Below are 25,243 nucleotides of genomic sequence, written 5' to 3'. Positions count from 1 at the left end.
GAGAAGCAGGATTGGGAAATGGAAGGCAGAGTTTCAAATATCTGAAGCTACCGCGTTAGATAGAGCAGCAGTTTTCTGTCTGCTCGAGACCCTGACAGCGTTAACCTCTGCACGACTCGATTCACTGATAATGTTCTGAACTGTCYGAATTCTAAGTATTCCAAACAGCAATATTAAAAAGCTTTTTTGAGGGTTTTTGCAATCATTGTCAGGCACATAACTGGGAGAACTCCATTGAAATGTTAGGATCTCCTGGACTGTCTTTTCCACTATAAACTCTTGTATAAACATTAAAAATTACTGTTAACGTTGAGGAGCTGCAGCATTTCATTGGTCAGCTTGTAAATGTCTGAATGGACGTTGCATAGTTCAGCTGAGCTACTAAATTGCTGTTTGCTGGTCTAGAAACCCAACTGTTCAGTGTTTTGTTTAGTAGCTTTGTTGCCTGGAATGGCAGGCCAAGAGCTAGAGCACTTTGGTGCTTTCAGCATTACTTGGCGTCRCTGTTGCCTGCACTTACAGTTCACGTTACTGCTTTTGTAAGTATTGAAAACTTGAACAAGTTATCCAAGGGGAGAACTAGAAAGGAAAAGAAATGGCTCCTCTATTTTCTGGAACTTCTGTGAATCCTAAAAAAAAAAAAAAATCTATGCCAATTCATCATGAACTTAAAAAGCATACGGGCTTTGTAAACCCAGAAATCGCCAAGCTTTTTTTTCTTTCTTTTCTTTTTTCCTTATTTTTTGTGCAACAGCTCTGCAGAGAGGAAATTCCTCCATTATGTAATGTATTTTGAAATACTCTCCTCTCGCCAGTCTTTTTGGCAGCGTTGTGGTGGCTGGAAAATCTTTGTGTATGTTTGCAGTTGTCATTGAAACTAGTGTCATGTGAGAGGAAAGCTTCCTGGTTCTTCAGCACAGAAACCCAGCTCCTTCCCATATACAACTGGTGGAGAGGCATGAACCCCCCAAATGCTTTGACCAGATAAGTCTGGAGGAACTTAACCGTTTACCAGCAGCACTAGCCAGGCTCTCTGGATGTTCTTGATGCCAAGAGAAGCCCGACTTTCGGCTCAGTAAAACCCATCATTTAGCAACCAGTAAGTGCCTCTGTGTTGAAGAATGGAATGACTCCATGCAGAAAGCGAATGGGAAGAGATGCTGAGCTGTTCCCTTTTCCTAGGCCATGTTCAAGATGGGGTCTGAAGAGCACAGCTAGAGCAGCAACATCCAGAAGGTTTTGCTTTTTTGACAGTGCGATGCTTTGCTGCCACTTTCAATTTTTGCGTTGCAGATGGAGTCAATTAATTAAAAATAGGCACTGCTGTGCAGCGCCGAGTTGTCCACGCTACACATCGGAGTCCACAAACCAGCTGTTTTCTGTAACAATAGGAAGAACAAAGTTTTCCATCAGTTCATAGTGTGGTTGGTAACGCAGGGTGTCTGCAGCGCCTGTGTAAACCATGAAGAGCTTTTGTAGGAATTCAGAAGAGCTACTAAATAAAAGAGCAGCCAGCATGAGGGGAGGCCTGAGCAATAGCGACTTGTGCCCAGAGCAGTTTTTCCATATTGATGCTGCACGTTACACACTCTCACAGAGTGGTGGAATAAACATCTGATACCTATTTTTGAGCCTGAGCTGTTAAAAAACCCACTGTAAATCCCTAACTACCATTTACTAAACTGAATGTGTTTTGGTTTTTAAGGTCCTGTGGTCTGATTCCTCAGTGACGCTGGTAACCAAATCTTCCATTGAAGTGACTGAATTTATTTCAAAGGTAAAGGAGTTATGAAGTATGCTTGGAAAATGCAAGGAAATTTGGTGCCGGGATGTAATTGGGTTCGAATGAGATTTTTCCAAATGTGTTGATTTAATGCAAATAGATTAAATTACATAAAATATTTCACCTGTAAATCGCTATGCCTTGAACCTTTTAAGAGTGGTTAAAAATAAAATGTTTTCACTGATTTTTCCATTTATAATACTCTCCACCTCTAGCTGTCTCAGCTGTATCCAGAGGAAAACTTGGAGAAATTCATTCCTTGCCTAGCTGGTCCAGATTCATTTTACCTGGAACGGAACCACATAGACCTGGAGCCTGACCTTAGGTATGATGTTCTGTTGTGTGCTTGTTTTTTAGCTTGCCACTTGGCTTTGCTCACAAAGTGGGAGAAAGAAGCAGGAAATGAAAATGTTACAGATGTTTTCTAAATTACTTTCAAGAGCTCAGAGTCCAATTCTGCAGATGTCATTCCGTGATGTTTGGCTAATTTTAGTACGTAGGAATTTTACAGAGATTTTTTATTCAGAAATAAATGTGGCCATGATATATTTCATTAAACTGTCTGGAGAGTTAATTTTTCTTCAGCATTTTGTTAGAGATAAGCAGAGAGCAATGGGTTTGCATTAGGCTCCAAACATGGCTAAAACTGTTTAAACACACGCACAAAAAAAAAAAAAAAAAGGAAAAAAATCAGGGAAAAGTAGGTTCCTGAATGGTCGTCTTTGTATTGAGGGATGGGTTGCAGGGATTTAAAATGCTTTGTGTATATCTTTGCAACCATTAAACTCTTGGTAGGTCTTAACAGTTCATAAATTTCTGAAGCTTTAGGTGGTATCTGCTCCCATTATCACAAGTTACCTGGGCATTAGCAGAACTAAACCATCATTTTGAGAATCATCAGCCATGCAAAGTTGCATCATCCCCTTCCTTTTACATACTGGAATAATTGCACTAGGATAATCTGAGGAGCAGCAAATATTTTCGGTTATTACAGTCTTTACCAGCACTAATTATGAAATGGCTTTTAAGCTACAAAATAACATTTTCAGAGCATTTCCTAAAAACCCTAGTATCTGCAGGCAACACACACATATGTCCCCTGTTGCTAGAGCCATTGTGGCTGTTGTTTTTCCATAGTCGGAGCCAGCAGGTGCATGCCTAGATTATTTTTAATGGCAAGTGGTGCTAACATTTCAAACAGTCCCTTCTGTGCCGCGGATCACAGTCTATGGAGGAGAATTAGGTAGGATGAGAGGGAATGCCAGTCACTTRCTGCTGCTGTTTAGCTAGCAACAGTCTCTACAAATCTAGGTTAATAGAGCAGCGAGCTGCATTTACACAGCAACGCCTGTATCTTAGGAACAGGGAGGCAGGGAGAAGCTGCTTTAAGTGCTACGTATTTGAAAAAGTCAGAAATGAGCCGTGAATTTACACGGTGAGAAGCACATTCATACGTGTGTGTCTATATATAGTTGTATTACTTTTCTTATCCCAAAGGGTTTTTTTTATTATTATTATATATAAAGATATGGCAAGAATGTTCTTTTTACAACTTTCTGTGTGTTCTCAAATCTGTAGGTTTGGCAAAAGAGAGAATCAAGCTTGCATGACAACAAGAAGTCTARTAATGTCCCTAGAACATGCTTTATACATTGCAAAGTTTGAGAAGATGACCATTTTTATTCCCTCAAAGAGGCACAGCAGTCCCAGGGAAAACGTGACATGTTTTATAGCCATCTCCCCTGCATAGCCAGACCCTGTATCTGCTCTTTATCTCAAAGAGAAAGAAATTAAACAACAGTAGATACAGCTATGCTTTATGGTCATTGGGTTTCACAGTTTGAGAGGAAATACCCCATTTGTACTCGCACCCCTTTTCTTTACAATTGTTCCCCATTTCGACTGCACATACTCTTAAATTTAGCATCTTTGRCTAAAACAGTAGCATGAATTTAAGTAGCATTAAGTCTAATTTGATTCAGAGTTTCCTGGTGTACTGAGCAGGAAAGGTCCTCAATGCCAATTTGTAAAAATATTTTGAGAGTCTACAGTGATGACTGCATAGGCAGCTGCAGTTCAAATATAACAGAATGGGGGCATTTGTTTGCTTTACATGAACGTGCAGGTATTTGGCACCGTTACCTTCCCACGTGGTGAAAAACGACCATGTCAGAAAGTTCTTCAGCACCTCATCACCTTCACAGCAACTACAGAGTTCAAGTAAGTTTAAATAACTTTTTACTTGCTTATTTATTTATTTTCACTGAACTGCCTTCAATAAATTGATGCTATATTTAACGTCTATTCTCTTCTTCTAGATCCTGGCAACCCCTCCATTTATAAAGTAGGAACTACACTGGGAACATCTGGAAGGTAAGACGGTTGGTTTGTGTTTATTCTGGTTGGTTGTAGAACCCTTTTATGTAGGTGATTATTTATCTTTCCCTGAATATTTATATTTATATTTGAGTCAGTACTGACAGATTCATCTGTGTAGTTCTTGCCATGCTGGAGATTTTCAGAACGTCTTGCTTCAGCATGTGGTCCCTCAGTAACYGCTAGACAGTAGTGGTTATAAAGCACTAGCATTTCTAGTGTTGTCATCTGCTCTTTCTTTAAATGTCTCAAAAAACAGGCCATGCAATAATAATAAATGCAGGTTGCTCAGTCTGGTTATCTTCTAGTCGAAKAGAAGACCTGGAGTGTGTCGATCACAAAGGCAACAGGACTTGCATAACAGACAAAAGAGTTTTGCAAATCCAACTGTAATGCAATCTTTTCACTGGAAATGCAACATAGAGTTCTACTGCAGCTTCACAAATAAAGCGTGTGAAAGATAATTAGCAGGGGACTGAGCTTTCTAGGCTTGTGATGGATCCTGTCATTGTGAGCAGTTAGGAAATCAGCAGTGGATGCCTGGTCTTGAGAAACATGTGTGTTCAAAGAAGCATTTAGGGAAGTTTTTTATGGTGTTAAACAGGAGATAAGATCAGACGCTGATGCCATGTTTGGCAAAGTGCTCTATGAAAACCTGTTCTAAGCAGCRTTTCTCAGAAGGCTCAAAATTGTGAGTAACTGGCAGCAAATCTCGCAGAGATGGATAATCCAGTGCTTACTGCACAAGTCATGACAGGCTCAACCTCTGCTTTCCACCAGCCGCGCTCTGTATTCGCCGGGGTGAATACAGCAAGTGTCCTCTCTCTATACAGCYCTGTGGGGCCGAGTGGGTTCTTGATTGGGGTACTTAGGTGGAATCCATAAGGTTTTTCCTTAGTGTAACACAAGTGGGGTCATCCCTAGCATAAGTCTCTGTGGATTAGAGAAGTCTAGAGGGTCTCTGTTGGGGTTTCTTTTTCTCTCTGTAGCACCTATGAATGGTGGTTTTCCTTCCAGAGGGAGGAAGGAAAGTGAGGAAGAGGATGTACAATGGGATGTACAATTTAGCCTTGGGAAAAGAGAGGACTCCTGCCTTTTGTAAAGCTTCAGCAAATCCAGAAACTTAGTCATTCTTAAGAATGACTCTTAAGAGGAAATTTTTGTTTTCTCCAACAAAAAAATAGAACCCTCCAAGGAGCAGATGCTAATTTGACAGCTCCACGTGTTAAAAAAACTATTCCACAGATTTGGGCTTCTTTTTAATAGTACAAAGTTCAACCGTGGCCATTATCTGCAAACCTTGTGTTTTCAATTACAGAGAGAGTAGAACATATGTTATCTGTGATTGCAGAGGGAAAACAGTGCCTAATTGGAAAATATGATTTACCATTTGCCATAAACTGTGCTGCTTTTGTTATGCCGTTGAGCAGCATAGGATTGTACAAATCTATAGTTGGGTTTGCTGGGTTTTACGGCAAATTCCAGAGGTGACGGATTTGTAGGAGTCCACGTTCAGCGCTCCACTCTCTCCACGTCCAGTGCATTAACCCAAATTCCTTGTCTTTTTGCAGACCTATATGTGGAGTGGCCGGCATTCAGTCTTCGCAGAGCCACGTGCAGCACCCGGCGGCCGCTCCGGTCGCGCTCCCGCACTGCTCCCATTCCGGAGGCAGCAGCTCCGCGCTGGCCTATCGTGCCCAGATGGATTCCTCCTCGCCCATGCTGATGTCTTCCAGCCCGCAGACCCCCCAGACCCAGGAGCAAAACGGCATCTTAGACTGGCTCAGGAAGCTGCGGTTGCACAAATACTATCCCGTCTTCAAGCAGCTCACGATGGAGAAGGTAGGGCAGGAGGCAGGTTGAGAAAAGGAAGCTGCTTTTTAAATCATGTCTATATTTGCCCGGCGTATTTGCACTGCAGACATCCACGTTTAGAACTGCAGAATTTACTGGCAGGTACTGTAAAGATTTGCAMTCTCTTGGAGCAATAATATTTTGATGAAAACTTCCTGGTTTTGATCATGTGCATGGCCTGGGCTGGGAGTTGCCACTTTTTTCAGGGATCTYGAGCATCCCGCTTGAGTGTCACTTGCTTTGACCCCCTGTTCATCCCTCTGGTGTAGAGTAAATAACTAAAATTTGTTGCTCTTCTGCTACTGTGTCTTGGTTTATTTTTCTTCCCATAATATTTAGAGATCTTAATATTTTTAAAAATAGAATGACAAAGGCTTCTGTCATGAGCAYTAGTGTGCGTGTGTACGCACACAATGTGAGATTTTTACTTGCTACAAAAATTCATCTGGAAAAAAATGGTCATTTGTGTATTTGCTTGGCCAGAATCGTGAGTGTTATTGATGTGTGCTGGATTCTAACGAGTAGATGGAAATACTTTGTACAGGATKTCTTCAGCTCCATCTGTAACAGCTGGGAAGTAAAATTCGTGTAAAAAAAAATCTAAAAATACAATTCCTTGCTGTATTTTAGCCTCGCACGCCCTCCAGTGGACAAAGTGCCTGGGTTAGGTCAGCACTAAATTGAGATAACTTTGTGGTGATTATGGTACGTCCTAGATACTAAAGTAATATATGTTACCAGAACTTTCCAATTGGAGTTTCTTCAGTGAGGCAAAATGGAGTATTTACCTTAAATGAGCTAGCAAAATTGTGCATATTTCAGTATGCCTTCATTTTTCCACAAAGAAAATCTGTGCATGGATCAGTATGCATATTTTGCTCGCCTTTTATATTTTCATGTCATTATATTTTCATTTATATTATAAATTAATGTATTTTATCATTATATTTTATGCTTATTATAAAATRTAATTCCATTTCATGTTTTAAAAAAGCCTGACTGTACAACAGCACATTGATTTATGTGTTTAAATCACGTAACTGGGAAAACTGTAGGATTTTTTTCTTAATAGAACTAAATTCTTAAACTTATTTACAGTATGAAGTTGCATTTTAATACAAACATGGATTACTTTGTAATAAACACCTTGTGTTTATTGCAAAATGTTAATATAGGCAAATACCTAATTAAGTTCAGTCTGCAGATGTTCTTTCTTTCATCCAAGTTTTCCTCTTTTATTCTACACCGAGTCTGTAATTTAAAATTGCAGTAGAACTTGAGCCAACATATGTTTAAAAAGCCTTTAAAGATGATTTGCTGAATAGATATTTATTAGAAATGCAAATAAAGATATTCCATGGCTGTAAAACTAATACATCTCTTTTTATATAAGTTTCTGAGTCTCACCGAGGAAGATCTGAACAAGTTTGAATCCCTCACCATGGGAGCCAAGAAGAAACTCAAGACCCAGCTGGAGTTGGAGAAGTAAGTGGAAAAAAGAATTGTTTAAGTTCCTAAGATATAATTTCTAACCCAAGAGACAGACTTACAGGTGGGACAGGGTCCCCATCAGGGACACCCCACCTGGTATCTGCTTACCAGATAATATTTATGCATGTTGGGTTCTTTGCTGTTCATGACTTTTATACGATAGCCAAATGCAAAGAATTTGTGAACTCAGTTTTATAAGGTCACGAATAACCCGGCCATAACGTAAATGCAAGTCTGTGTCATGTGAGGATGTTTTTAAACAGTGCTGCAGCCACGGTGATAAATGCAAAGCCAGGATTGTAGGAGGGAGATGCATTTAATGATCTTTTCATTGGGCAGCGAGTAGTACTGAGGAAAGTCGACAAGCTTACTGGGCACCTAAACCTGACTTCAATACTTTGGGATTTGTGTTCTTAATAATTTCTGCCATAACGGGCTGCCACAGCTTAGATTTTGGGCTCACCCCTGACCTGAGATTCATGGGGTGGGAGCGAATCAGAAAGGCAGGTTGCCAGAGGACACATATAGGAAAGAAATGAGGCTGCCCAGCAGGATGTTTTATTCATAAGACCTGCCGCTGTTGTGGGCAGGGCGGATGGAGCTGGGCTCCTTCCAGGGCATCCTTGGTGCCCTGTGGTGGCCCCGTGGCAGCCGCAGCCACCCAGGCTCTGCCGAGGACTGCCCGATGATCTGCATCCTCTGTGTGGATTTGCTGACATCTGGAGGGACAAAGCACTGAAAATCAGGGCTGGTTTGGTGGTGTTTGCACAGCAGGCAACCTTAGCTGCAGGAAGAGCCATTTTCAGGGTGGGAATGGTGTAAAAAGAGCCAGTGCTGCATGCGATGCTGATGGCCATTTGGGGCAACGGATGCAGCAGATTGTCCATATATCCCTGCGGGGAGGCAATGCTTGCTCTGAAACTGTTGTAGTTGCTCAGAAAGCAATTAAAGAATCCAACTCCATGCCCATTTATCCAAACTCCTTGACAGCGTTTTCTGWTGGTCTTCGTTTTTTTCCAGACTGTTTGCTAAAGCAAGAGATGATAATAGATGACAAAAACACCAGTGAAGCTGCTGGCAAGAGGCTGTATTCCAAGACTGATAAAACTTCCGTTTGAAATTAGCATAGCTTTGAATGCACTGTTCAGTGGACTTAAGTCTGCTTCAGTCTCATTTAAAAAGTGATTTCTCCGTTAATGTTCTTTAGCCAATTTTTGTTCCTTTGCAATGTTTCTCCACCACTCTAGAGAAAAATCAGAGAAGCGGTGCCTAAACCCCACGCCAGCCGCTTCGGTTACCAGCAGCGGAGTGGCCAGGGTTCCCCCTACGACTCACATGGGGCCTATGCAGAGCATTCGTGGCAACCATGCTGCAGGTAAGAGCGAGGAGAYGGGCTCTGTAGGACATCCATGGCCTTGTGCAAGAGCCTCAAGTTGCTGCTTTTCCACCACTTGCTGTAAACTTCATTTTCCGCTTCGTCCGCAGAGCTGCGGGTGGATGTGGACCAGCCAGCCCACCCGCTGCCCCGGGAAGGCAGCTCTTCCGAGTACTCCAGCTCCTCCTCCAGCCCCATGGGGATCCAGAYGAGGGAAGAGAGCTCGGACAGCGCCGAGGAGAATGAGAGACGTAAGCAGAACCAGGCGGAGGCGGTGCCGGCGCTGCTCTGCTCTGGGGTGAAGCTCTGTTTGTTTATAAAATGTTTCTGTCCCCAGGTTTAGAGATTCACTTAGACGGTTCAGAGAAGGAGAAGCCGGTGATGTTACTGAATCACTTCACCTCGAGCTCGGCCAGACCCACAGCTCAGGTTTTGCCAGTGCAGAACGACACGGGCTCCAATCCGTCCGGCCACCACGCGCTGCCAATGCAGATGATGTCAGCAGCCTCTACTCATATCACCCCCATCCGAATGCTAAATTCGGTGCATAAATCAGAGCGTGGCAATGCAGACATGAAGCTACTTTCATCGTCTATGCATTCGCTGCTGTCTTTAGAAGAAAGAAATAAGGTTTCTCCGGGGCCTAGAGGCAGCATAAAAATGGAAAAGAGCTTTGGAAACGCCGTGGTGGATGTAATGGCTGCGTCTTCTCCCCACCAGCCCTTGCAAGTGCTCTCAGGGGCTGCTGAGAACAGTTCGCCTACATCTACTATTAACTTTGGGCCTCGAACCAAAGTCGTGCACGCTTCGACTCTGGACAGGGTGATAAAAACAGCTCAGCAGCCGGGGCTGATAGTGGAAACGAGCACTGCTGCCACTGTGACGTCCAGCACGGTCTTCCACGTGGCTCGCCCGCCCATCAAGCTCCTGGTGTCGTCTTCGGTTCCTAGCGATTCCGCCATGGCCGGGCAGACTTCCTGCTCCAGTAATATGCAAATAACGGTGTCCCCCGCAATAATAAACCCCCGGACTGCTCTCTATACAGCCAACACCAAAGTTGCCTTTTCCGCGATGAGCAGCGTGCCGGTGGCGCCGATGCAAGGCAGCTTCTGTGCGAACAGCAACGCGGCCTCCTCCAGCAGCCACCCGTCCACGTCCTTCGCGACRCTGGCCAACCTGCCGAGCTGCCCCGCGCCCAGCTCCAGCCCCACGTTGTCGTCCGAGAACAACTTCTACAGCAGCAGCAACAGCGGCAGCAGCGGCGGCGGCGGCGGCGGCTCGGCGGGGAGCATCCCAGTCCCRAACCAGAACCACCACCACCACCACCAGCAGCAGCCGCAGCCGCCCGGCTGCATGGTGTGCAGCTCCTGCGGCTGCAGCGGCAACTGCGGCTCGAGCGGCATGACCGTCAGCTACGCCAACTATTTCCAGCACCCGTTTTCAGGGCCGTCGATGTTTACCTTCCCCTTCCTGCCCTTCAACCCCCTGTGCAGCAACGGCTACATCAACACGCAGCAGTACAACAGCAGCACCACCTTCCCCGTGGTGCACACCGCCTACAACAGCGGCCTGGCGCCCGACTCCGTCATGAGCGGCCAGTCCACGTTCGCCGTGCCGCCCATGCAGAACTTCATGGCGGGCACGGCGGGGGTCTACCAGGCYCCGGGGATGATGGGCAGCAGCAATGGCTCAAGTCACAAAAAGAACGGGAATCTCTCCTGTTACAACTGCGGGGCCAGCGGGCACAGAGCTCAGGACTGCAAGCAGCCGCCGATGGATTTCAATCGACAAGGTAAAGAGCAGGTTTGGGCCGAAGGGAATCGGCTCGGGTTCGTATTCCGCTTGCGTGGCCAAGCTCGTTCGTGGAAGCCGAGCTGGAATTMGAGACGCTGGCCCCTTCCTGAGCACAGAGGGGAGGAGAAGGCCCCAGCTAAGGCCACTGCTGTGGGTTGGGGTTGGTGGCGGCTCCGGGCTGAGACCCTGGAGCTCACAGGCAGTGGGAGAGAGTTTTCCGAGGCTAATGGCAGCAGAACTTTTGCTGCTTGTTAATTTGCAGCCCAAGTGACYTATGGCTACAGGCTCTCCTGGGCATGTACAACAGAGCATCTCTTCCCCTTTCCCCCCACTGCCCAAAACAGCTACATAAATGAGGAATTTCTGTACAAATCCCCGTGAAGGCCCTTGGTGGATGTGAGCGGCTCTGCTCGCTTTATAGAGCAGGGTTTAGCACTGCTGCAGCATGGGCTGCTACCTGGAGAGATAAGAAAGCCTCSATTCAGGGCAGGAAACAACTCAAATGTTCTTTCTGAGGAATGCTTTCCAGTCCGTTTCTATTAGGACTGACGTGTTTTAAGATCGTTTGCAGGGGTATAAACTTAACAAAGGAAATACAAACTTGGGACTGGAACCAGTCGTACTGAAGTGTTGCACTTTACGCTGGGTCTCAAGGGTGTCACAAGCCTCTGTTTGTTCCTTCATGATGCTGGCCAGGCCCTCAGCACTTGGTTATTATCAATTGACAAGTGACCAGTGCTGGGRCAGCAATTTCCAGCAGTGCTAAAATGTAAATAATTAATAGAGTTTCGATGATTCATGTTGTGACAGTGGCCATTTGGAGAAATGTCAAAGTTCAGAGAAATTCAGAAACGTAGTCGGCTTCCTTTAAAAGCCAAATTTTGTTTAATTAATTAACTTTCCATTTAAGCTATCCCCAGCTAAGGTTTGCCTGCCCTAGAACTGTGCAGGTGATTAAAACTGCCCTTTTATTTTCCTTTCTGTAGRCAGTGGCCGTGTGCTTGTTGGCCTCGTGCAGCTCCACGTTGGCTGCTGCRTTTTGTGCGGTGCACCTTGTAGGAAGGAGGTTGTTCTGGGGCGTTGTGAGGTGCAACTGCGGTGAAAACGCTGAAATGTTGAATTCTTCTCTTCCTTTAGGTACTTTCAGGCTGAAATACGCTCCTCCATCCGAGAGCCTCGACTCCACAGACTGATATTTTATCTGGCAAGAAAATACTGTTAAGCCATGGAGACATAAGGCGATTGAACTACAAAACTGAGACGTCCAGTTGCTGTTAAGCTTAATGTATTTTTTAATCCAAAGGTGCTTTACTTTATTAGACTAGGTAGGAAATCTAGCTTAGGGGTGCATCAAACCCATTGTTGATTGCCAAATTCAAGCCTGGATCTTGTTGTTGGGACTTGGCACTCGGCGGCGTAGGACTGACGGGATGGTGGAGCCGGCCAGCTGCGTTTTCTGTTGCAAGTAGCACATCCTACGTATTATTTTGCTGGAGAATGTTGCCATATTCGGACTTTTCGAAGCTGAAGCGTCTCACTCCAGGGCAGCTACATTCTGAGGTGAAAGCTGGAGGTTGAAGGTAGGAGCAGCCATTCGCCAGAAGGACTTTGGCACCCCTGGGCTAGGTAAAATGTCTACTTTTTTTCAAAAGTGATCAGGCACTAATCTCTGGGATTTTTAAGGATTGCACTACAGAAGAATGTAAAACTTTGAGCTTTCTGCACTTTTAGCAGACAGTGTCACTCTGAGACCAGTGCAAGAGGCAAAGAAGTTCCAACTTTTAAAAAAGAAATTGGCACCAGCAGGCTATGTGACTTACTACACAATAAAACCTGAAATAAGTCTCTCCCTTCCAAAAGAACACACACAGCAGTTTTGGTTCCTCCTGGAAACAAACTCATGCTTCATTGTCTCACTTATTRCTAGCTAGTGCTGGGTTTCCAGCAGTGGAATAAACTTAGTTTCCAAGGGTCCAAGTCCCAGAGACTCCAGAGTCATAAAGGCTTCAAGGATATTTTCCTGTAATACACAAACAACCTTTATGTCCTGTTACTGTATATAGGTCTCTTTCACAGAAACCTTATTATTCTGCTTTTGTAAATGAATTTTAAACTATCCTAAAAAAAAAGGAAAAAAAAGGAAAAAAAAAAAAAGAACTCTGGCAGCAGAGTTTGTAAGCTTTTGCTTTACTTTATACTTAAAAAAATAAAATTAAAAAAAAAATCTTTGACTCCTACCCCAAGGCTTTTGCTACAGGATTCAAGAGTGGTAGAAGTCAACCATGTACAAGGTAGTAAACTTCATTATTATCAAGACTTTGAGGGATTTCTTGTCAGCCTCCTGCGTTGCAATAGATTGTAGATGACTAGCTTTGGTGTTAACTACTTAGCATACTCAATTTGTGGATGACAAATCTAAATTAGGGCTTGAGAGGAAGCCAAGCAAATCTCGGACTGCTGAGGCGGAACGGTTTGGTCCTGTCTTGTCAAAAGAAGATATTAATCCTCATGGCTCACCCAAGGAGTCTGACACCAGGAGACGGGTGAGGCCTCCTCTTTAAAASATGTCTGGCATAGAGATATTTGCATACTGTAATTGGGAAGATGCTTTTAAAGTCTAAAGCCTCGTTTACACCTGGAGAATTATCCCTTTGAACCACACCAGGATGGGGCAGTTCGTAGCGCTGCTTGGACCCGAGCACGAGGGAAGTCCCATCAGCAACAGAGGTTTCCCAGGCTCCAGGGGATTCGGGCCTTAGCAGGGAGATGTCAGCCAAGTCCTTAGTGTGGCAGCCACCACTTTCCTGGAGCGGGATAACGGGAAAGAGACATCCCGGGCCGGGCTGCGTTGGGAAAGAGGGCGGCTGGCAGCTCCCGCAGCCGGGACAGGGCAGCGGGAGCGTCGCCCGCGCCGCAGAAACCCGGCAGCTCCAGGGAGGTCGTAGAGCTTGAGGCTTCGTGGCAAACCAAAGCCTAAATTCATGTAAAATTTGCGTTAGAAAAAGGAGAAAGAAAAAAAAAAAAGTAATTTCTATGCAATGGAGAAAAAAAGAGAGAGAAATGTGGTTTGTGTTGACGCTCCGCGGTGTTGCGGACCCTGCCGCGCCGCTTACGTTGGCCAGTGTTTCGAGGAGGTTCCCTGTGTTGTACCCACCACCCTGTAACACTAGAGTGATGAAAACTGACAATGCAATTAACTTTGCCTTAATGAGCTCGAGACAATAGTAGGAACAATCTGTCATACCGTGTCACGGTGGAGGAAGAGCGTGGTTTTCACTGACGATGTTTACTCTTCACAGCTCCGAGGGTCTCTCCAGTGGCCTGGAACATGTGCTGAAAGCCAAACTTTAACGTTTTTTTCACTTTTTTTAAAAACAATATTTTAAAACGGAATTGTATTTAAAGAAACTGTGCTTCAACACACGCGCTAGCGTTAAAAACCCTTTCTCAAAATAGCAAAAATCAAGAGCAAAAAAAAAAGAAAAAAAACCATTTTTTTACACTAGTTGCATTTTGTTTTAATGCCCAAGGCTGGGAATGTAGTCTCGTCAAGCATTCATCACAAAGTCAAACCTGTTACGAAAGGACTATGAAACCGAACTTTTATCCAGCAAAACTTCTCGGAAAAACACAAACTGTTTCATTCCTGTCTTCAGAGCTTTCTTTGGGATTGTTTCCTTTGTGTGAAGTTAAGGCTGATGTTTCTTCAAGTGGCTTATGTGTACTTATAGGTAACATTTTTTTAAGTGGTGAAGTCTGATTTTAGGCTAGGTTCAAATTCAATAGTCTCGAGTACCTTAAAGCAGCAGCGTGAGTTTAATAGAGAACCGCTAGAGCTGGCGCCGATTCCGGAGCCTTCCCTGAACCAGAGGCAGTTGTGGCTTCAGATCTGCTCGTGAACGCAGTTCACGGTGTACCAAGAGCAACCAAAGTTGGTAAGTCTAAGCAGAGCACTTTAGTTCCATAGAATAAATCCCTAATCCTTTAATCCAGTTTTTCTCCCCCCTCAAAAGGAAGGCAGCTTGCTGCGGTAGGGCAGCCCCAGCTTTGGCAGCCAAAAATCAGTTCTTTAAACCTATTTTTATATACGGAAAGATGGAGGTTTCCAAGCGTGCTGTTTATTGCTATCTCTGTCCTGAATGTATAAAAAGGATTTGTTCTCAGAGGGGATTTTGCTGTGGAATAAGAGCGATTTTTAAAATCCAAGGGAATCCCAAGTCGTCGTGCAGGGACGCGGCAGGGATGAGTCTTCCTTAAGCAAAGCGAGGTGCAGGGCAGCTCCGGAGGTGTTTTCCACTTGGGAATGTTGCTGGAGCTRCCACAAACAGAACAGGTTTTCCAGCAGCAACCTCCTCAGCACAGTTGTAGTCCGTAAATTCCACCTTAATCATACGGTGTGGCTGCCACCAAACACGAGGAGGTTGAGCAAGGAGGACTCGTTTTTAGCAAGCCAGGTGTTGATTCCAGCTTTCCAGAGTCATTTTCCTTAGAAGAACACAGGAAGCTTGGCTGGTAGTGGAGCTTTTTAAATAGCATCTCTCTCTCTCCTGGTCATTACCCCTTGGCAAGTGAAGCAACAAAGTTCCAGAATTAACTCACCAGTTAGCAGCCCTTGACCGTTCACCTGGAGCATCCTGCTGTTTCTCACTGGCAAACGTTGGCGTGAAGGTACTCAAAAAAATCAGGGTTTTGTGTGCAGAAGAGCAACTAGTTYAATGCTGCTCCCTGAGAAAGCAAGAGCCGCCCCCCTGCGTAGAGCTCAGTGCTTTATTTTATTTTCACAATGTCGTCAGGCCCAAAGGAGGTGAAGTAGCAGCCCCAGAGCTGGGCACTTGGGGTCGGCGAGAGCAGCTTTCACGTGAGCCCGAAATGGCCGAAACTTGAGGGCAAACAGGGCAATTGCAGCACCCAAAAACTCATTTGCTGGTTGAGGCCAAAGTTAAATGGAGCTACAGCGATCCCAGCCCCGCACTGAGATACACAAATAACTTCCATGTGTTGTAACAAGTCCTTGGAACTACCCCTTTGCTCTCAAATCCTTATACGAGCAAGAAACGTGTTGGTACGGAAGCAGAAAGCGAATCCTGTGGGTTTTCAAGTGCAGATTAACAGCTTCTCTTGGACATAACTTTCCACTAGGAATGAAGGAAACTCCTGCTCCCATTTGAGCCATTTCTTTTACTTCAGTCAATTCTAGTATTACAAATTGTGCATGTAACTTTATAAATATTTTAAATAGTTTTGTAAATATTTAATATTCAGCTAATTTGATTTTGAATTGTAAATGTCAAGTATTCTGGTATTGGGATTTTTATGTTTTATTATACTTTGTTAAAAGTAAAATTGTACATTTTTAGAATGTTTTTATCTGAGTAAATTTAATGTATGGAAAATAAAGAGTTAAACAGAACCCTCCAGGCCTCAGTCATTTATTTTGTAAAGGATGGTGTCCTTTTGGGCCGTGTCCTGCTTAGCCCTTGTGAGGGGTTTTTTTTCTTTAATTCCCTTTATTCCTTGTGCTCTCTCCTCCGCAGGCACCTGCCCAGGGATCAGGAGCTGCTGCGGCGCTTGCAGGTCCCCTCTGCCTCTCGGCCCAGACACACAGCTCTGGAAAGGTTCGTTTGGGCTTTTTGTTGTTTGAGGGACTGCAGGGCAGGTTGTGGGATGGGGATGAGCGGGAAAGCTCAACCGGAGCCCTGTGGATGGGCCCTGGGATGCGGCTGTAGCTCCCTGGGTGCAGAGACCGGTGCTGACCGCAAAGGGAAGGGTAATTGGGAGGGGAGCACAAGGGGCTGCCCCTTTCTCGGGAGCCGCCTCTCCAGGAGCCAGTTCCTGCTGGGCACAAAGCGCAGCTCCTGCAAGGAGAGGCTGATGCTGCAGAGCGGGAATGGAAAACGTGGGATATCAAACACGTGCGGGCAGCTCCCGACCTTTAACTGGAGGAGCAATGTCCAGGCAGAGAGCAGAACCGCCTCGGAGGGCCCTTTCCCGTCACCTCCTCCTTGCAGAGAGAGGAATCTCCCGTCTCTGCCTCCTTGCTTGGTGCCCAAGGTGCCCGGGCACTGGCAGCAGCGCCGCCTCCCCCGGAGCAGGTAGAGTCTGACCCTCCTGCGCYGCTCTCTGCAACTATTTAAACCTTTATAAATAACCACACAAGCCATAGGTAAGTTGGGATGTAATCCATCCATATCAGCACTGTATTAATTTTTWAAAAAAGCAACATTTGTACAGGAACATCAGTCAATCACGTCGTAATTACAGGTACGGTTGTCAGTTATGAGTTAAACAGTTCCTTACACAAAACTAAACATAGGACGAGCTGCATTTAAAAGTTTACATGGAAGTAAAAACACAACATTTAAAAAATCCRAAGTAAGCCTCGTGAACAAGATGCATGCAAAGAGGTGTAACAGGTACCAAGTGTACCCCTTATTGAGCTCGAGTGCCAAGATGCAGTAGTATTGCTTCTTTTCCCCCCATTCTAGTGCGTTAGCTTCCAGTAACGGCTGTAGTTAGTTCACAGACACATAATACACGAGTCATCTCAGCCTGCTACGCTTTGTGGCGAGAGGAAAAACACATCTAGCAGCTCCCCTTGCTCTGCACGGGCTGCCTCCTGCTCGGGGCAGCGGGGAACCTCGGTGCCGGGACTCGCTCGTCCCACRGGCTGCTTTCCAGAGCGGGTCCCCCCGACGGGGACACGCGGGAGGTGACAGCGAGCGAGGCAGCTTGGATTCGTCACCGCCGGGTGACACAAAATCCCACCCGCTCCAAGCGGATGGACCTGGGGGATGCTGCCCCCTTCCCGAGCGGCACCGGCTACGCCCGCCACTTCCTAGGACCTGCTCCCAGCAAATCCACATGGCTGCACCCGGAGCGATGCTCCGGCGGCAGCCCGCCCGGCTGGGCAAGGGTGTTTCACTGACCACGCAGGCATGGGGGATTCGGAGCAGAGCGCAGTTTATTGGAACATCGCCCGTCCAGGTGCGTGCTGTACAGTTAACATCCTAGAACTACATAAAGCTGTGGTGTTTGGTATGAGTATTTCAGAAAGTGGCACCACCTCGAAGGTGGCGGTACCAAAAAAGGGAAACAAAATAAGTCAGGAAATAGGAGTTTTCCTCCCTTGTCTCACCCCAAGTGCTTGCCTTAACCCACCGCAGCACTGAGACAAATCTCCACTTTGGAACATTAAATGTACTGGCTCTCGCTAAAAGCTTTCCCATTAAAAAAAAAAAAAGGTAACAACACCAAAAAAAAGAAAAGGAAACGGAGCTTTTCCAGAAAAGTGTCACACGAAACTTTAGCTTCTCACCGGTGCCTGTTTGCCCGTTCAAGTGAACCGAGTCTCCCTTCACTTGCAGCTGACGCGCGCGCGACTGGGATCCGCTGCCGAGTCCAGGCCCGTCAACGTGCCTGCGTGGAGCCTTGCAGCAGCTTCCCAAAGGCAGAGGTGCTCGCCTGTACTGCTCACTATTCACAAACAAGGCAAGGTAAGATGAGACACCCGCTAAAGCAAGACTAGGCTAAGGTACTGAGAGCATCGGTGACGTCTGGTTCTTTTCCCTGGGGTGCGCGTGGGGAAGAAGGGGGTGATGGCCAAGGGTAACGCCGCTGCGGGCAGCCTAGCGGGCAGGCTGCGCCCCGAACGTCTCCTGCGAGGCGTACACCATGTAGAGGAAGCCGTCCTCGTCCTTCTCGCTCTCGTACACCTCGGAGATGGGCGTCGAGACGCTCACCATGCTGTGCCCGTTCACCAGCAGGAAGAAGGCCTGGTTGGAGTTGAGCTGCAGCCGGCGCCTGCGGGGCGGGAAGGAGGTTGGCAGCGGTGCCACTGCGGTGCCACGCACATTGCCGCCGTTGTAAGAGGCAAAGCCAAATCCTCGACCACTGGAAGCTCTTGGATGCCCCCAGCAAAGCAGCCCCACCACCAGGAAATGCACTGGTTCCCACCCCAAGACTGTTTTCCCAGTGCAATCTCCTAAATTTTATCCCTTTCTGTAGTTAAATTCATCTTCTGTGCAGGTAGAAGCCTTTATTGCACTGGAGCAGAAGGGGCTGAATGCCAGGAGGGCCTTAAATGCAGCGAGAAAAAAAGGTATTCCCAGGCAGCCTGGGTATCCCTATATTCCTAGAAAAACATGCGAGGCTTGAGGGACCGTGGAACTCACTGCATGGCTGGAATCGAGTGAACTCACTGCTCGCTGGAATCGAGTGAAATTTAAACCCTGACTGACCTTGGGAAGCCCACGTGAACCAGGGGAGGGAGAGCTGCAGAGCTTCCTTCTGCAAACGCGGCGCCTCGCGGCCTTTAACCCCAGCAACATCTCAACCCTTAACCCTTCCCTATCTGCTCGGAGTCTGTAAACACCCCAAGGGAGGCAGTGAGGAGGATGGGGCGGCCTCTTTGAGGGGTGCCCACTAGAGGAAACAGCCACAAACCGAAGCACCAGAAGTTCCCCAGGAACTCAAGGAAACATTTCTTGACAGTGAGGGTGACAGAGCCCGGGAACAGGCTGCCCAGGGRGGCTCTGGAGTCTCCTTCTCTGGAGATGTCCCAAACCTTCTTGGACGCAGCCTGTGCCACATGCTCTGGGTGACCCTGTGTGTGCAGCAGGGTTGGACTCGATGATCTCTAGAGGCTCTGCCAACTTTAGGGGTTCTCTGATTGTGTGATTCCTGCCTGTCCTGCGGGAGCAGCGCACTGGGAAGAGGCGAGAGCACCAGGGTCTGCATGCTGCAGGTCAGAGCATCCTTCCCTCACACCACCTGCTTCCAGCTGGCAGTAAATCCCAGTACAGGAGAACTTCCCAGCCCATCCCGCTCCCTGCCAAGGGCTGCAGCAGCTCAAAGGAGCCTTTCTCGAGCTCACAGCTGCAGCCCAGGGAAGGAGCATTCCCAAACCGAGCTGGAATCACCCTCCAGGGCGGCAGCAGCTCCGAGGGGTTGCAAGGACAGGCCTGCACTGCCCAAGAGCCCCGACCAGCTCGTACCAAGCTACCTATTAACCACAAAGCCAAAGGAAAAAGGTGGGGAAAAATACTTTCAATTTGCCTTTTGCCCAGGGGCTTTAATGTTCCTTGGAAATTCAGGAAGACTCCAGCAGTCATGACTTGCTGAAGCAGGAACCAGTCTCACTTTCTTACTCATGAAAGAGCTGCGATTTGTTCAAAGGGGAGAGCTCTCGTTTTTTTACAGCTTGTGCCCTCCAAGCAGCAGCTCCCTGCTACACCGTGACCAATAAAAAGCAAACTCTGGTTTTGCTTCGAACTTCCATAGTTTTCTCCTCGGGAACCCTCACTAATCAGATATTCTCTTTGACATGAAGCCAGGAGAAAGCCACTTCTAGCAGCATTTCTTACCACAATTCCAGACCACACAACATCCACCTCAGGGTTTCCACTTTTCTGCTGCCTTTCCTTRTAAGCAGAGCCCAAGCACAAGAGGGGAGCGGTCCCCAAGCCACAGCCTGCTCGAACAGCCGGGGCAAGGAAGCCACTGCTCTGAACGTGTTTTTCAGGCCTCAGCACTTTCATTTGGGGTAACCTCATTTCAAGGGGTTCTCATTTCCCTAAGGAGGAGCTCGCAGCTCTCCCTCCGAGCCCAAACTGCCACTCCCGTGGGTGGGAAAGGGGCTCCCAGGCAGAACACTAAGACGACCCTAAAACTGCCAGACAGAGCCCAGTGGGGCCCCTGGCCAGAAGCACCCACGCTAGACTGGGATTTGCAGCCCCAAATCCCCCCATCCATCCCTGGAAATGGGCTATTCCTTTGGAAAATAACAGCTCAGTTCTTTTCAGACGTGGCTAAGGAGCTGGTRGTACCTGCTATAGCCTGCACAGATAACGGGAGCCCACAGCTCCTCTCCGTGTCCTACAAGAGCCGCTGCAGGTAACGATTCCATCCTTTAATTTGGTGCACGGGGTTCTGAATCGCTCTGAAGCTCCTATCTGAGGCACGTGTGGGTCTAGCACAACACCATAATAATTCCGTCTACAGGAAAACACAGTCTTTCTGTTTCAGGGCTATTTATATCCCTGTTTCTTTCTCATGGAAACAGCTGCTAGGTGCATCAGTAGAAGGCCCTTTGTACAAAACTACTTTTAACCAGGGCTGTGCCAGCAAAGAGCAAGGAACATCACGCTATAACTCATCGGTCAAGCACCAGCTAAATGAGTTTTCCACTTAAAGAGTTTCCAAAATCACACGCCAGCTATGAAATTAATAAAGAATCATCACTTTGATGCAGCATACACTGAAATCACAGCATACTACCTGATAATTTTGATGAGCTCACTCATGTTGACATGATCTGGAACCAGGAACTTAGTCTTATCCAGGACTGGAAGCTGTTTCTCCCCCTTGTACCTTTCAATAATCACCTAAAAGAAACAAAAAGTGTTAAGATGAACAGCAAAAATGCCATGGTGCCCTCCCCTGTCCCATATTTTAAATGCAGACATATGGAAGGATTTATGCTAAACGGCATTTTATTTCATTTGTAAAATCATCATCTCAAATGTAAAACCAGAACAGGAATTTTCACCCACTCCTCTTGTTCTGTTTGCAAGACTCCTGGCGTGAAGGGGGATATATTGCTAAAATCATTTAATCTGGCACTGAACTGGCCATGAGCAAGGAAATTCAAGTTGGATGCCTGGGCTGCTCTCTAGGTCTAGAATCTCTCCAGTTTCTCCTAACGGGCCATCTCTTCCTCAGAGCTCAGAATTRTCACTGTTATGTCAGCCCTCCCTAGTTTCTCCAGTGTATTAAAGAAAGCTACTTTTGAAGGGTATAAAACCTCAAAGAGAGAGCTTCTTCCCCCTTAATCTCAAGATAGCATGCCCAGGAACCAGTAACTCTGTCAAGATTATTATTTACTACTTAACTCATAAGGAAATTGTAGATGTGCCAATGTCAGTAGCACCCCGCCCAGCAACTGCCTATAGTTTCTGCTCTTAGGGAAAGATCTCGGAATTCATGCATCTCTTTCCACAGCCACGTGGGTTTTGCTGTTTTTCAGTCAACAGTAACTGTGTGACACCATTCGCTTGGAAGGGACTTGGATCCTTTCCATGCTCACAAGGTCTGACCAGGTTGATGTTCACGAGTTGCACAGGTGAAGAGACAGCAGACCAATTTTAGTATATTAATGAAAGACCTCCTTAAACCCCTTCAAATTAATGCTGGCTAATTCAGGGGTGGGGTGGGCAAGGAAACAAAAATTATTTTTAAGAGGAAGACCATAAACAATGGATATTTTCAACTGCAAAGTGAAGGATGGGGATATGACATCTAGCATGACATCATCCTCCTGACTCATCTGGAGCTGCTAAGGAGGATAACGAGGCCGTGGCACTGCCCAGGACATGGGCTGGCAGGCACAGCAAGGCCCCGGGGCTCCCAGCAGGTTCTTCCATGGTTGCATCACTGCACCTGCAGCAAGCAGCTTAGGGACCTCTGCATTTTTTACTGGTAACCTCTCCATAGCTGACTTCAAAAGAGAACTTTAAATCAATCACTTTCAATGTGTGGCCACAGAGCTCAGGGACTACTTCTGAGTGATCAGTGAGAAGTGAAAGCAAAAGCAAGCTATTGCCAGGAAGCAAATTTGTCAGGAAATGGCCTTTTGGGAAAACTACAGGCTCCAGACAAGTCAGAAGAGCCCTGCTACAAACGATTACTGGTGCCATGCCCAGCAGCGTGGTTACTGGCCAAGCTGCTGCTGCTGCCGTTTGAGATGATGTAGCTTAAACCTGGAGGGTGGCTGAAAATTTTCAGTTTCCATTTTAGGTGGCAACTGCTTCTGTTAATAAATTTGCGCTAGATCTGCGGACAGCTTGCAAGTAATTTGAGTATCTTCTGAAAAAAATCCGCTCATAAAGATCATCAGCTCTCAGCACTGAAAGCCAAAAGCTGAGGCCTCCAAGTTCACCCTTCTGCCTCCCAAAATGTCCCAAGACCTTCCCTATTCCACCAAAGGCCACAGGGACAACTGCATTTACTGCTTTCTGTGATACCCACTCCACGACAGCTCGCTAATTAYGGCCCAAATTAGCAATATATCACAATCTCTTCCTTCGAGGATGCTTTGTAAGCGCTTTGCACTTGTAACCTCTAGGATGCCAAAACAAAACTAAGGTTTAGGGAAGTGGTTTGGGGCTGTCCCGTGCACGACGGGTGAGGTCAGCGATGATCTCTGCGGCTCCCAATGATGGGTCATCATGTTTGGGGTGGCTCAGCACAAGGTGCAGGAGTTGGACAGATGCAAAGCAATCCCAGCAAATTCCAAGCAAAGCAAGTGTTTGCTTCTGCTTTCCTCAGCATGGATATTGAAGGAAAGCTACATCWGACACTAAATTACTGGGTACTCTTCCTGGTTATCTCCTGCAAACTCTTCTTCCAAGGAAGCAATATGTCCAATTTCAGGATGAGAAGAGCTGAACACTCAGGAGAACCTCAGAGCTCGCTCGGGGTGGGGCTTTCTTTGAAGCTACAGCACGTGGCATCACAACACAGGAAACTCCATTTCCTGTAGTCACCTTGCTCTATCACAGTGACAACCAGTTACTGGGCTAAGAACATTTCTGAAGGCCAGGCTTAATGGCCCTCGAAGGGACATGTTTTAATTAGGACTCACCAGGTCACATTTTTCATAGGATTCTTACCAGCAAGAAAAAAAAAGGAGGAGAAAAAAAAAAAATAAAATAAAAAGCATGAGACCTCAAATGGAGCAGACAAGAACCAGACTTACTGGTATTTTAGTTGGATGTTGGTCTCGAATCAGTCGTACATCTTCCACTCTTTGCTCTGTAAGAGATTAAAAAAGAAAAAAAAAAAGAAAAAAGCTGCTCAAATACCAACATTTAAGGCTGTTATTACTTAATATCTCCACCAGTGTACAGAAATAGTGCAAGTTAATAAAGCCACAAAAGCAAATTCAGGCAGAGCTGTTTTCTAAGGGGACAACGTTGGCAAGAGCCACCTCTCATTTCACTGGTTCCCGCCGYTCCTTGACCCCACATGACAAGATGCACATTGCCTGGGACTCCTAAAATGCCTTTTTTTAAGAGAGGGACCTCCCCCGCACCCCTCATTTTCTGCCAACTTAAGCAGACATTAATCGCAGAAATTTATGGGATCAAATTACACTATCCAAGTTAACGACTAAATATCCCACGCTACTTCCACTGGATCCCACAAGAGGAAGTTGTCAACAATTATTTGAGACCCAAGACTAGCTGAAACCAGGCAGCATCAGCTTACACTRTTGGTTCTAGTATTACAGAATTACATTTTTCTCTTTTGATTACGCTGCACATATTGTTGCCCAAATCGTTAGCAGGTTTTTGCACCCCTCGATATTTCTCCGTTATCCGTGCCAGTTTTCAGGATAAAGTTCCTCTCRGGCATAAATATCAACAGTACAGATATTACAAACTGGGATGAAGTACAAGCCAGGGCCAACGTAAACGGACACGGCTGCTTCTAGAGCCGGTTGCATCTGCTTATACCACGGCCAGGTTTGCATTTAATGAACCCAAATTTAATCTCTCTGGTTTCCATCTCGGGCTGGGCCATCCAGGCCGTCTCCAAACACCTCCCAGGGCTTCCCACACCCTTGTGCTCCTGAGGGAGCCGGGCRGCTTCGTGCAGCAGCTCAACCCCAGCTCGGACCGGGCGTTTCAGCCCTTGCAGAGCTAGAATTAACACTCCAAGGCCAGCGCCGCCAGCTAATTAAAACACTTTGGTGATTAAGCTAACGAGAAACACAGCTAACCGGGCGCGAGCGGGGGCAAGCGTGAGCGCAGGGAACCCGGAGGGGTCCCGCTCGCTTTGGGGCTGCAACGGGTCTGCGCTCGGCGTCGTTACTCAGCAGATCTCCCCCAATATGAGGCACGTCAAGCTGGGGCTGGATAAATCCCGGCGATTATTGTTTATGGCGCGCTGGAGAGCAGGCCCCAGCGCGCTGACGACACCGGTCGCAGTGGCAACTGCTTGGCTGCCATCCTGGCCGAACTCAATACCCGCGGGAGAGGCCGGGGCAGCTGGGGATGGCACCAGGGCGGCTCTGGGGCGGCTCCGAGGGACGGGCCGCGCTAACCGCGGGGCTCCCCGCATCGCGGCCGGCCTGCGGAGCGGCCGGGCGGCTGCTCGAGGCCGCCCGGGGTGGGGAAGCGCCGTAAGCGGCTTGGCGGCGGCCCGAGGGAGGGCACGGGCGGCCTCGCGGGCTCCGCCTCGGCCGGCTCCGCCTCACGGAGCGCATTTCACGGCAGGTGGAAATAGGTCAGGSCGCCAGCGAGGGGGCCCGGTCCGCCCGGCACCCCGCAATGGCTGGCACACACACCGGCCGCCTTAACCCTCCCCGCGGCACCGGGACGGGCCCGCCCCGCTGCGGAGGTGCCSGTCCCGAGCCCGCTGCGGCCCCGAACCCCCCCACACTCTTCGTTTCTGCCCGCCGTCGGGCAGCCCGTCCCGCCGCGGCTCTCACCGAAGGTGCGGCGCTGCTTGAAGCTCTTCTCCGAGGGCATGGCGGCGGAGGGCGGCTCGGCGCGGGCCCGGCGGCGGCT

The 25,243-nt window shown here is 47.2% G+C and overlaps 2 protein-coding genes across 2 annotated transcripts in view; one reads left to right on the top strand and one right to left on the bottom strand.

Annotated features, from left to right (window-relative positions):
* ZCCHC14 (zinc finger CCHC-type containing 14) overlaps window positions 1–15,193 on the top strand; it is a 47,461-nt gene extending 32,268 nt beyond the window's left edge. Inside the window, exons 4-13 of the mRNA XM_026042333.1 lie at window positions 1,706–1,777; window positions 1,999–2,108; window positions 3,909–4,003; window positions 4,102–4,156; window positions 5,731–6,001; window positions 7,407–7,498; window positions 8,752–8,879; window positions 8,990–9,130; window positions 9,217–10,671; window positions 11,811–15,193. Of these exons, the coding sequence (XP_025898118.1) occupies window positions 1,706–1,777; window positions 1,999–2,108; window positions 3,909–4,003; window positions 4,102–4,156; window positions 5,731–6,001; window positions 7,407–7,498; window positions 8,752–8,879; window positions 8,990–9,130; window positions 9,217–10,671; window positions 11,811–11,866 (2,475 nt within the window). The 3' untranslated portion in view covers window positions 11,867–15,193. The remainder of the gene's footprint in view (window positions 1–1,705; window positions 1,778–1,998; window positions 2,109–3,908; window positions 4,004–4,101; window positions 4,157–5,730; window positions 6,002–7,406; window positions 7,499–8,751; window positions 8,880–8,989; window positions 9,131–9,216; window positions 10,672–11,810) is intronic.
* A 1,644-nt stretch (window positions 15,194–16,837) lies between these two features.
* Window positions 16,838–25,237, bottom strand: MAP1LC3B (microtubule associated protein 1 light chain 3 beta). The gene is made up of 4 exons (XM_026042357.1): window positions 25,165–25,237; window positions 23,428–23,483; window positions 20,949–21,055; window positions 16,838–18,473 (listed from the first exon to the last, which is right to left on the bottom strand). Exons 1-4 carry the CDS (start codon window positions 25,202–25,204, stop codon window positions 18,299–18,301), a joined length of 378 nt encoding a protein of 125 aa, XP_025898142.1. The 5' UTR covers window positions 25,205–25,237; the 3' UTR covers window positions 16,838–18,298.
* Between the last annotated feature and the right edge of the window lie 6 nt (window positions 25,238–25,243).

The sequence above is a fragment of the Nothoprocta perdicaria genome, unplaced genomic scaffold, assembly GCF_003342845.1.
Source record: "Nothoprocta perdicaria isolate Ctin4 unplaced genomic scaffold, notPer1 scaffold_30, whole genome shotgun sequence".
NCBI lineage: Eukaryota > Metazoa > Chordata > Aves > Tinamiformes > Tinamidae > Nothoprocta > Nothoprocta perdicaria.
The sequence above is the reverse complement of the archived record's forward strand: the minus strand, read 5'-3'. Positions and strand labels throughout refer to the sequence as shown.

Coding starts and splice junctions, on each gene's coding strand:
- MAP1LC3B (XM_026042357.1), bottom strand. CDS start 25,204: ATGCCCTCGGAGAAGAGCTTCAAGCAGCGCCGCACCTTCG. Junction 23,484..25,164: donor CAAGCAGCGCCGCACCTTCG/GTGAGAGCCGCG, acceptor AATCTCTTACAG/AGCAAAGAGTGGAAGATGTA. Junction 21,056..23,427: donor AACATCCAACTAAAATACCA/GTAAGTCTGGTT, acceptor TGTTTCTTTTAG/GTGATTATTGAAAGGTACAA.